This window comes from Oncorhynchus nerka, linkage group LG28, assembly GCF_034236695.1.
Source record: "Oncorhynchus nerka isolate Pitt River linkage group LG28, Oner_Uvic_2.0, whole genome shotgun sequence".
Taxonomy (NCBI): Eukaryota; Metazoa; Chordata; class Actinopteri; order Salmoniformes; family Salmonidae; genus Oncorhynchus; species Oncorhynchus nerka.
In genome coordinates this window covers 78,763,599-78,775,412 of record NC_088423.1, presented here as the reverse complement: position 1 = coordinate 78,775,412, position 11,814 = coordinate 78,763,599, and the positions used below count along the sequence as shown (strand labels likewise).

Genomic DNA, 11,814 nt, shown 5'->3' with positions numbered 1-11,814 from the left:
ATGAACATGTGAGCTATAATTCATGGGTATCTAATAACATTCAAATACAAATCTGATTTTCCACTATTTTCCAGTCAGTTTGAACACAGCATAAAGAAGATTGTTTTATGATCAGATCTGGAGTTGATTATGTTTTTGTACTGGCCCCTCTCTAAGAGACCTATGTTGTCAGCGCTACTGTTTGCCTCAGGCTATTATTGATTGGCCACCAGGTAAGTGGTTAAATTGGCTTTTGTCCCCTGCTGTAAGTGGCAGGGGTCTGTCAACTAGGACTGCTGTCTCAGAGTGAGGGCTAGGTAGTGTACAATATGTACAATCATTCACAGCTCCAGACCAGACAGACACCACCTCATCACTCCTTTCTGGTTCAGAGTAGGTAAGCCGCTCTGTTTCTATGTTATTCAAACGGATGGCGTTGTCAAGGAGAATTTACTTTCTATTCGGTATGACCAATCAGCACGCCTCGTCTCATTTCCTGGTTTGCCGGAGCCCCATACAGACTCCATTTGTGTGGATGGAAAATGTGGCACAGCCCTGGTGGCCTGTGTGCCCCACCCTCCATAGTGCAGACGCAGACTAAAGCCAAACAAAGCACTTTGTGTCCTGCTCACATATCTCCAGATATAAAGATGTATACTCTCCTGGACCAAACTTTATCGCCGCCACATACAGGGCACACAAAAGGTTCATTCTTCTGGGGGACCCGAGGCGGACAACAGCACATGGGCAACGGAAATGACCGACTGATTATGTTCCCACAATGATAGAACTGCCCCCACCTCACACACAAACAGCCTTTTGTCTTCAAGGGGCCACAGAAATGGACACAACTCTAACCCCCCAATCCATCTCACTAATACAACGTTGAGTTAGTTTGAGCATTTTGGGTTAAGGTGACATAGTTGTTTGCGGAGGAGTTGAGCTGCCTGACTATGTCTCTAGGCTACACGTGAGGCTCCAGTCTGTGTAGGAGCGGAGCAGAAGCCATGTCTGTTGGACAGATGTTTGTTAATTAACAGAGTTATAGATGGGCAAAGCCCCTGACCTCGAGTGGGAAGAACTTTATTGTTCTGGAAAAAGAGAATAATTGGGTCTTGCTTCAAATTAGAGGCAGTCAACCTGGCTTTTGTGAGGCCTGATTAGCAGGACGTAGCCATGGGGGGAGGAGCTGCAGCACTACCCAGCACAGGCAGACTCCAGGAGGTAAGAAACAATAAACACAATCAGGAGAGCAGGAAGACATGCAGGAGGGAGGTGTGACACGACACACAGTCCACCACTAACTAAACCATGCACCGCTCAAGGACAGAGAGGAGGTAGGGCAGCGGAGGGCTGCCACGTCTCCGGTGCATTTCAGCCTAGTTGTGTAAAAATGTATGTGTTAACTAACTGTGTACTAGGTGAAACAGAGGGGTGTGAGTTTGAGGGAGGGAGAGGGAGAGGGGTGTCAGGAGACAGCCTCTGGCTGACCTGACTGACTGACTAACACCGTCTCTGGCCAGGACACATGTTCCAGTCCCCTAACTGAAGGACATCTGCCTGCCTGCCTGGCTCACAGAGGTCTCTCCCGGTAGGCCCACACACATACTCCCTTCTCCGCGCCCCCCACCATCTTGCTGTGCTGCCACGGCAGAAGGTGCCTGTTGGTAATGAGGGTCACACTGAAAGTCAATGGTAAGACAGTGATCATGGGCTGGGGAAGGGGCAGAGGCTGGGGACTGGGAAGAGCTGGCTTGGTGCTCCAGGTCCACTATGGCCAGCATGCAGCAGGTGGAGTCCTGAGTGGCCTCTGCTCTCATCAGCAGCAGTAGTGGTTTCACCCTGCACTCTCCTATTGCCACAAAAACAAACTACTCTCAAGCACTAAAACGCTTGACTTCACTGTCCTTTCCAATTAAAATGGAAATGGCTATTGAGGGTAGGAATATGCCAGAGTGTTTGTGTTGAGTAAGTGTATGTGAGAGAGCGAGAGGGCGAGAGAGAGAGACAGACAGACAGACAGACAGACAGACAGACAGACAGACAGACAGACAGACAGACAGACAGACAGACAGACAGACAGACAGACAGAGAGAGAGACAGAGAGAGAGAGAGAGAGAGAGAGAGAGAGAGAGAGAGAGAGAGAGAGAAAGAAAGAAAGAAAGAAAGAAAGAAAGAAAGAAAGAAAGAAAGAAAGAAAGAAAGAAAGAAAAAGAGAGAGAAAATGGGGGTGAATAATGACTACTTTTAACACAAGGTATGTCTATGATAAATGTCATGTTATGGTTTCAGTGCTATATACTATAAATCATTGGGGCTGGTAAAGTTTCCTGTTTCTCTGGATGTTTGACATTATGCTCCCTCAGCCCTCCCCCTCCCCCATGGCTCTGCTGGGCAGGCAGGCAGGCAGGCACAGAGGTCCTGCTGCCTGGGTTCTCCTGGGGATGATGCTATTTCTGCTAGAATACAGAAGCATGAACTAAGACTGAACAAAGCCTCTGTGTTGACTCCTACAGTATCCCCTTCCTCACAGAAAACAGTTAAAACACACAAACACACACACACCATTCCTGCGACCCCGTCCCTCCCTCCTTCTCTCTCTCACACCTTCCCTTCCTCCCTCCCCCCGTCTCTCCCAGAAGAGCAGAGCACATCTCAGCGAGCATGGATTCCAAATGAGCGCGCCAGGCCCAAGGTCAGCTTGTTAGCCTCTAGTAATTAAAAACAAGCCCTCTGGAGGTGGCAGAGGTTAAACGAGGAGGTTCACTTTTCTGCCTGCGACAACATTATACTGAGATTACACACTCCACTGATGTTGGACATCTCAGCACATGTCCAGACCATGCGCCCAGCATATTAGACTCAACGGAGACTATTTAGATATAGTATAGGGCATATATTTAAAAGGCAATAGATCAATTACCCTTTTTTATGTATAAGGAAAACTCATTATTTTGCGTCATGGCTAAAAAATAATAATTGTCAGCCACAATTAATTAGATGTGTATTGTTTCATCCTGTTATTCATTAAGTTTCCACACTTTTAATTTGGTCTTAAACTAAAAGGAAAAACAACAACTAGAGAGTAGCATTGAAAACAGGCAGAGTAGGTCCTGTACGTCGCTTCCACATTTTGTGAACTTGGGGCAGAGGATGGAGAGCGAGGGGGATGAGGAGGGAGAGCGAGGGGGATGAGGATGGAGAGCGAGGGGGATGAGGATGGAGAGCGAGGGGGATGAGGAGGGAGAGCGAGGGGGATGAGGATGGAGAGCGAGGGGGATGAGGAGGGAGAGCGAGGCGGATGAGGAGGGAGAGCGAGGGGGATGAGGAGGGAGAGCGAGGGGATGAGGAGGGAGAGCGAGGGGGATGAGGATGGAGAGTGAGGGGGATGAGGATGGAGAGCGAGGGGATGAGGATGGAGAGCGAGGGGGATGAGGATGGAGAGCGAGGGGGATGAGGAGGGAGAGCGAGGGGGATGAGGATGGAGAGCGAGGGGGATGAGGAGGGAGAGCGAGGGGGATGAGGAGGGGAGAGCGAGGGGGATGAGGAGGGAGAGCGAGGGGGATGAGGATGGAGAGCGAGGGGGATGAGGAGGGAGAGCGAGGGGGATGAGGAGGGAGAGCGAGGGGGATGAGGATGGAGAGCGAGGGGGATGAGGATGGAGAGCGAAGGGGATGAGGATGGAGAGCGAGGGGGATGAGGATGGAGCGCGAGGAGGATGAGGAGGGAGAGCGAGGGGGATGAGGAGGGAGAGCGAGGGGGATGAGGATGGAGAGCGAGGGGGATGAGGATGGAGAGCGAGGGGGATGAGGAGGGAGAGCGAGGGGGATGAGGGGGGCGAGGGGGATGAGGATGGAGAGCGAGGGGGATGAGGATGGAGAGCGAGGGGGATGAGGAGGGAGAGCGAGGGGATGAGGATGGAGAGCGAGGGGGATGAGGAGGGAGAGCGAGGGGGATGAGGATGGAGAGCGATGGGGGATGAGGATGGAGAGCGAGGGGGATGAGGAGGGAGAGCGAGGGGGATGAGGATGGAGAGCGATGGGGGATGAGAATTGGGCTTTGGGGGAGAAACAGGGAGGGAAAAAAAAATCTCAGAAAAACAAGCTGTAGAATCTTGTTTGTTCTTAAAGAGAAGGGCCAAAGCTCAGTGACAGATGCTGTAAAATACAGTGGCAGATTTGGAAAGCCTTCCTGCTCCCAGCCATTACGGTGCATTACACACTTACAACAACTGAGGCCACAGATTCAACTCACTCTGACGCAACAGACACACTGAAAAACATCTCTGCAGAGTATAAATGACTGAAAGAAGACACAGTTATTCTATACAGCACGGTATTGTGAGTGTGATTTGCTATTGTCCATCCCCTGTTTGAGGCAGTGGGTGTTTCTCTCTCTCTCTCTCTCTCTCTCTCTCTCTCTCTCTCTTTCTCTCTCTCTCTCTCAGTCACCTCTGCCTTGCCTCTGCTGAGCAGTGGGGAGGACATGAGGGCATTAATCGTGCTCCGGTGCACCCCGCCGTTTAAAAGGCAGCGCAGCGCCAGCCCCGTTTGCCACAAGGCTTGTACAGGCTCATTGCCCAGGGCGACCAGGCAGGCTGACCCAGGCTAGGCCCAGATGTCAGGAGCGGAGGCAGGCATCCTGGTGCACTGTGCCGATGATTTCCAGTATGGCCCAACATCTGTCTCATCTGCTGGCACCCAACCTGCTCCCCTGCTCTACCCCTCCTCTTTCTCTCCTTCTCTCTCTTTCCAGCCTGCTCCCCTGCTCTACCCCTCCTCTTTCTCTCCTTCTCTCTCTTTCCAGCCTGCTCGCCCCTGCCTCACTCTAATACACACACACATGCACACACACTCTCAACAACACAATCCTTCTCATCTTGGATCTAACTATCCTAGCCTAGCATGTGTGGGTTCTCCAGGCCCAAAGCTCCTAGCCATCAGTCAGGACCCCGAGCCAGCCCTCACATTCAGCGCCTCTCACTGCATTATCCACACTCTGTCCATCTGTCCCTCTGTTCACTAAATAGTCTATCCAGCTGCTCACCTAGCCTTCCCATTAGCTCTCCTCCTCTCCACACACAGCTAGCACTGCTGCACTGCTCTGGGTTACGTTCAAAGACCACACTCCTCTCCTCACAAACAGAGAACCAGCTGCTCTCTCTCTCTCTGTCTGTCTGTCTGTCTGTTTGTCTGTCTGTCTGTCTGTCTGTCTGTCTGTCTGTCTGTCTGTCTGTCTGTCTGTCTGTCTGTCTGTCTGTCTGTCTGTCTGTCTGTCTGTCTGTCTGTCTGTCTGTCTGTCTGTCTGTCTGTCTGTCTGTCTGTCTGTCTGTCTGTCTCAGTTCTTCTCTCTCTTTAAACTCAAAGTGAAAAGCGCTTCACTTGTTGTTGGTGATGGCAGAGGCCCCAGTCTCTCCACACATCCGGAGTACACATGCATTTGCCTCCAAACAAAAGATAATACCAGGTTTCCTGCTCTCCCTCTCTGTCTGGGAGTCTTTGAGACTCTGAGTCCTCCCTGTCACTCCAGCCGTCTCAGCCACTGAGTGCCCTCCACACGCATCTCTCTCTGCTCAGATCTGGTCTGGTTGTCATTGTAGAACGTGGGCTGCTGCTTTTCATGTGTTTATGACAGCGAGGCTGGAGCAGGTTTAGCATGGGGTCCTGAGTGATACCATTTCCACTGTGATAGATGGTAATTGCAGTGTAAAGTCACCACTCAAGCAATTTAACATCCAATATTTTAAAGCTTAAGGATGTGGCGGCCTGTGTAATTTGGGGAAGAAAAGGAGCAGGAGTGACACACAGAAAGAGCATAAGAAAAGACATGAGAGAAAGAAAGAGGGTAATATACAAAGTAGGAGATGGAGGAGAAAGCAGGGAGATATAGATGAGAGAAAGGGATAGAGCGAGACTGAGGGGCAGAGAGATAGGGAGTAAAATGGAGATTTGACAGAGTGAAAGCAGAGGCTCCTATTTGCTGCTCTCTCTGATCCTCTATAGAGAGGACACAGATGTTCCGCTTTATCCAATGATGCTTTCTCTAAAACTGCTTAAACCCCAAAGTCTGGCTCCAATGATAAAAAACAGTCCTGTCTAAAGTTCCCTCCTGTTTATCACCCTGGTAAAAGGGCCCAACAATATATCAGGCCTACATCAGCTTTAAGGAAATTGTTTTTCACAGGGCAATTTATGGGAGAGGGGATAGTGTACAAACAACAAATTAAGTGCAACTCCAAATAGAAAATTATTTTGAGAAATTTAAGGAAATTCTTCTCTTGTCTTGTCCACTCAATTGAATATAGTGGGTGGCGGGACACATCGGGGGTACAATCTGAGCACAAATTCCCCTGTTAGGTGAGATGTGTCAGTTGTAATCAGGCCAGGACAGTCCAGGATGGAGCCATTGTTTCCTGCTTGTCCTGAGCTCATCCCAGGCCTGAGTGGACCCTAATGAAGAGGGGCACTCGGTCGGAGGGATAGTTTACACCTTCTCTCCTGTGACTCGTAGACGAGGGGCAATCTGTCAGGGAAGCACTGAGTGAAATTGCCCTGTGTACTGAAAATGCCTGGCGACAGCCTCTCCCTGCCAGCCACCATGGCCCCGCCATCCCACCCTGTATTGACAAGCAAATTACACTCTCCAACACTCAAACGCACCGACCAAGATTCATTTACATCCATCAGCCCTAAACCTTTGTTACCTTGGTTTTTTATGCCTGGAGAGAAAGGGCAGAGAGGAGGGGGAGTGAGAGGATCCTCCACGCAGGGCCCAGACTGTTATGACAGTGGAGATTGTGAGCGGGTGCGTGCCCAACATTAAGACTGACAGAGCGGCTAGCATCCCTGACTGGATGGCTGAGCACATTACTGCTGCTGCATTGTGGGAATTAATTCCTCCAATAAGACACTTTTTTAAGGTTCATATATTTCACAATCTAAACTGAGTAAATTGGTGAAAATTATACCTTGCCAGGCTGCTGACAGGGAGAGATATTTTAATTAGAGAGGCATGCTGAGCCAATGCCATGCAGGGGGAGGGTCCTCAGCCCAGGAAGTTGAAGGGGTTGTGAGTCTCAGTGCTTCCTGTCTGGTGATGTGTGAAAACCAAACTTAGTGATATGGTCATTACTGATGATCACACCCAGAACACACACACTTCTGTCTGACTGATCCTCCACAGGATCTCCTCGGCAATTAGCAGCACAGATGCTTTGTTAAAAGATTAGCGTGTAGAATAAGAGCCTACACAGACTAGGAGAGACATCAGAAATACACTGCTGGAAAAAACATGATAACCCACTGGGCACAGACCTCAGTTCAATATCTAGTTTTGATTTTCAATTTGTTGAGTTGTCAACTAATGTGAATTCAGTGTGAAATCAACAAGAAATGTCACCATGTCATTGGATTTAGGTTAAAGGTTGGGTGAAATCCAATCAGTTTTCCACATTGATTAAATGTCATCATTTCCCAGTAGAAACTAACATCATAATGTGATGCTTCCTGTTCTTAGATGCACCGCTCAAATGAGTTGTCCTCTCACTGACAAGGAGCCACAGCGTAAGCCAGACAACTGCCGGACAAAGTGTCTCCTCATATCCTCCCACCACAAATGACACATCTCCTCTTTGTAGCACTGTTGTTCTTGTTGACTAAAAGAACATATTGTCTGCTTCTTTGGTCCTGATGTGACTTGTGTGACACACACAGAGCTCCTGCTGTGTCCTCTCTTGGCGTCTCCCTCTGTTTCACTGGTAGACTTGAGGGAGATGGGCGGCGGAAGCTAACACTATTATCACTATGAGAGGAGAGAGTGAACTTAATCACTTCCATCTCTGCCTTCATATTCTGTTTTAATCATCCAGTCCCCCAGCGCTTTGTAGAAGAAGTGATAGGAGTCACATGGTTAGCTTGTTGATCCCAGCACTAGAGAAAAGGGCATGTTTGACTTGCCTTGCTGTTTTAAGGGAGACTCTATGCAGGGTAAATAGCAGCCGGCAGCCAGAATATACCACAGGCGGACAGGCTTCAATTAATAGGAATGCACCTCTTTTTGTTTACTGAGTTCTCTAAAGGTCAGCCAAGTCATGGTCTTGGAGGCTCTGTTTTCGCCCATTCCCAGGGTTAAATACGTTATCAGAATTAATGGCTGAAGTCCCCTCCTCACCCCAGCCTAACCTTCAGATATATGGCTAGCCCATCTGACCTAGAACACAACTAGAAATAGACACTCAGTGGGGCTAGACTGTGCTAACTTTCTCTATGATACGCAAACAGAGAGTAACACACACACACACACACACACACACACACACACACACACACACACACACACACACAAGAAGAACATGAGCAGACTCATCCCACACCTTCCACGTTCCTGATTGTTCTTCCCATGGCTGCATGGCTCGCTGCGTGATAAAGCAGGGCTCTCCAGCTCCAAGCATTGTTAGAACTTGCCAAGGCTCATTAATGCTGAGAGCGATAAGCTCTGAAGGACAAATTGTGCTCATGTATCAGCAAGAAGAAAAAGTTACAAGACACTTTCCTCTCAGCCTTCCCCTCCTCCCTCCTCCTAGTCCTGTCTCCTCTGGTTTTGTTTTGTTTCATTCCTGGCTATCAGAATCCTGGCTATCAGAATCCTGGCTATCAGAGTCCTGGCTATCAGAGTCCTAGCTATCAGAATCCTGGCTATCAGAATCCTGGCTATCAGAATCCTGGCTATCAGAATCCTAGCTATCAGAATCCTGGCTATCAGAATCCTGGCTATCAGAATCCTGGCTATCAGAATCCTAGCTATCAGAATCCTAGCTATCAGAATCCTAGCTATCAGAATCCTGGCTATCAGAATCCTGGTTATCAGAATCCTGGCTATCAGAATCCTAGCTATCAGAATCCTGGCTATCAGAGTCCTGGCTATCAGAATCCTAGCTATCAGAATCCTGGCTATCAGAATCCTGGCTATCAGAATCCTGGCTTTCAGAATCCTAGCTATCAGAATCCTGGCTATCAGAATCCTGGCTATCAGAATCCTGGCTATCAGAGAGCTTAATGTTTAATTGCTATCAACAGCTTATCACTGGTGTTGACAAAACAGGGGCCACAAAAAGCAGGCGCTTGGAGAGTTGTTTTTGTTTCTTTCGCCTTTGTTTCAAAGGCAGAACATTAAAGTCTACTGACGATCCTTATTCAAGTAGTTTCAGATAGCCTTAAATATTTATGATTACACAGTTTCAAAAGATATCCTCAATCTTCATACTTCACAGAACTGCAAAGGGCGCTTTGATAATTTCTTAAGCAAGCAGGCAGGAGTAATAGCATTAGTGTAATTGTACAGAGGGTTTCGCTGCTTCCCATAGCCATTCTGTGTATTGGTTATGTAAATAGAACTCAGAGAAAGTAACCTGGGGAATACATATTGTCAATTTGGATAGAAAGAACATGCTCGGGCCTGGAGAGGAGCTGGATGGTAATAGTGATAATAATTATAACGGTAATGACTATGAAGATGGAACCCAGATAATTATCTTTATTAAACAGTATAGCCTGGGGTTAGCTCCTGACCCCAGTTCAGCTCTAACAGCTTCATGTGAATGCTCCTGGAAGGGCCTGCAGGGCTTTGGAGCCTATCCCAGCATTCTCTCTTTCTGTTCGGGAATCAAGATCTCTCTCAATCTCTCTCTCTCTCTCGCGCGCATCTTCTCTCTCGTGCACGCTCTCTCTCTCTCTGTCTCTCTCTCTCTGTCTGTCTCTCTCTGTCTGTCTGTCTGTCTGTCTGTCTGTCTGTCTGTCTGTCTGTCTGTCTGTCTGTCTGTCTGTCTGTCTGTCTCTCTTTCTCTGTCTGTCTGTCTGTCTGTCTGTCTGTCTGTCTGTCTGTCTGTCTGTCTGTCTGTCTGTCTGTCTGTCTCTCTCTCTCTGTCTATCTCTCTCTCTCTGTCTATCTCTCTCTCTCTCTCTCATGCACTCTCTCAGTCTGTCTGTCTGTCTGTCTGTCTGTCTGTCTGTCTGTCTGTCTGTCTGTCTGTCTGTCTGTCTGTCTGTCTGTCTGTCTGTCTGTCTGTCTGTCTGTCTGTCTGCCTCTCTCTCCGCGCTCTCTCTCTCCGTCTGTCTCTCTCTCTCGCGCTCTCTCTCTCCGTCTGTCTCTCTCTGTCTGTCTGTCTGTCTGTCTGTCTCTCTCTTTCTCTCTCTCTCTCTCTCTCTCTCTCGCGCTCTCTCTCTCTCATACCGCTTTAGGTCATACAGTGTAATGCAGGAACATCAGAGGATCAGAGGTCTGTATTTAACTTTCTTGGTAACTGGAGTGATTTTCATTCCCTCTAATAACTATTATCATCCTAACCCCCATCTCTGGTGGAGCTATGGGGTTAAATCCTCTATAAAACAGGGTAAACTGCATGTGTAAGGTGCTAAGCTTGTAGGAGCTCGGGCCTCCAGGATTATTTAGTGTGCAGCTCATTACTTAGCATACAGCTGCTTAGCCGTTTTTCTGCCCTGGGCTTGGCAGGCGTCCTGAGCAGCATTCTTTGTGGTAGCACATACCTGAAGCTGGAGGGGGCTGAGTCCTGACGCTGCCGCAGCTGCCATTGTGGATGGAATGAACTGCACCGGGTAGTTGTCACCTGTCGGGGGGAGAGAACAATGTGCACAGGTTGAGACAATGAGCTAAGGGAGCCGGGCCCACAGCGGCCAGGCATGTGCCAACACAGTCCCTGGGCCCTCCTCTCCCTCTCCTCTCCTCCTCTGGGCCCTCGGCTCCCAGCCCAAACATCTGCACCAACAAAAGGCTCAGCTGGGCCGACTGGAGCAGCATTATTCAGGAACGTATCCCTCCTCACCACCCTCTCCTCAAACTCCCACTCCCTGCTCTCCATCTCCACGCTGGAAACCAACAGGCACTATGAAAGGTGTGTGTGTGTGTGTGTGTGTGTGTGTGTGTGTGTGTGTGTGTTAAATATCTGTGTGATTATAAGTGATTACACAGAGGAAGTGGCGTGTTCTCTCAGGCATTTGTAGACATGCCCTGCTATTGTTTGACACAACATTGTTTGTTTGGCAGTGAGAGTTTTGGCAGACAAGAGAGAACAGTGCTTTAAGAAACTAGTTAGAACAAGTGTGTTGTTACAATAACACGGTTAACAAATAACATTCTTATCTTGGATTCACATCAATCTAACCAGTATGAACGACTCTTTTTATATCATTTTTATTTGATTGCTTTACAGTGCCTTTGAAAGACAGGTATGAAGTAGGTGGAGTCTATATGATTGATGTTGTGGGAGCGTTGAGTGTGTCACTCAGTACCAGAAGCCTTTACACTCAGCCCAGTGTGTTCAGACAGACAGACAGACAGACAGACAGACAGACAGACAGACAGACAGACAGACAGACAGACAGACCCCAGTGAGACGGGCCAGGCCAGTAGTGTAGCCTACAGGCGAGAGGGGAGGGGAGTGGGGAGTGGGGAGTGGAGTGGAGAGGGGAGTGGGGAGTGGGGAGTGGAGGGGAGTGGAGAGGGGCGGGGAGATTGGGGAGTGGAGGGGAGTGGGGAGTGGGGGTAGGGGAGTGGAGAGGGGAGTGGGGAGTGGAGGGGAGTGGAGAGGGGTGGGGAGAGGAGCGGGGAGGGGGGGATGACTGAAGCATGTGTACTGAGGGGGAATTGGCACTAGTTCAGACCCCACTTCCGCCTGTCACTTCATATGGAGCCATTAAGCCACAGGCATGAGGTAAATGTGTATACCTTGTCCTTTGAGGAAGACACATTTCAGTTGAATGCATTCAGTTGTACTGACTAGGTATCCCCCTTCCCCTTTTTCTTCCTTCACCCTCACTTTGC

The 11,814-nt window shown here is 49.0% G+C and overlaps 1 protein-coding gene across 1 annotated transcript in view; it reads right to left on the bottom strand.

Annotated features, from left to right (window-relative positions):
- Positions 1-10,436: 10,436 nt before the first annotated feature.
- Positions 10,437-11,814, bottom strand: part of LOC115119519 (transcription factor SOX-6-like) — a 165,918-nt gene continuing 164,540 nt past the window's right edge. The window contains exon 12 of the mRNA XM_065012573.1: positions 10,437-10,600. Coding sequence (XP_064868645.1) covers positions 10,437-10,600 — 164 coding nt within the window. The remainder of the gene's footprint in view (positions 10,601-11,814) is intronic.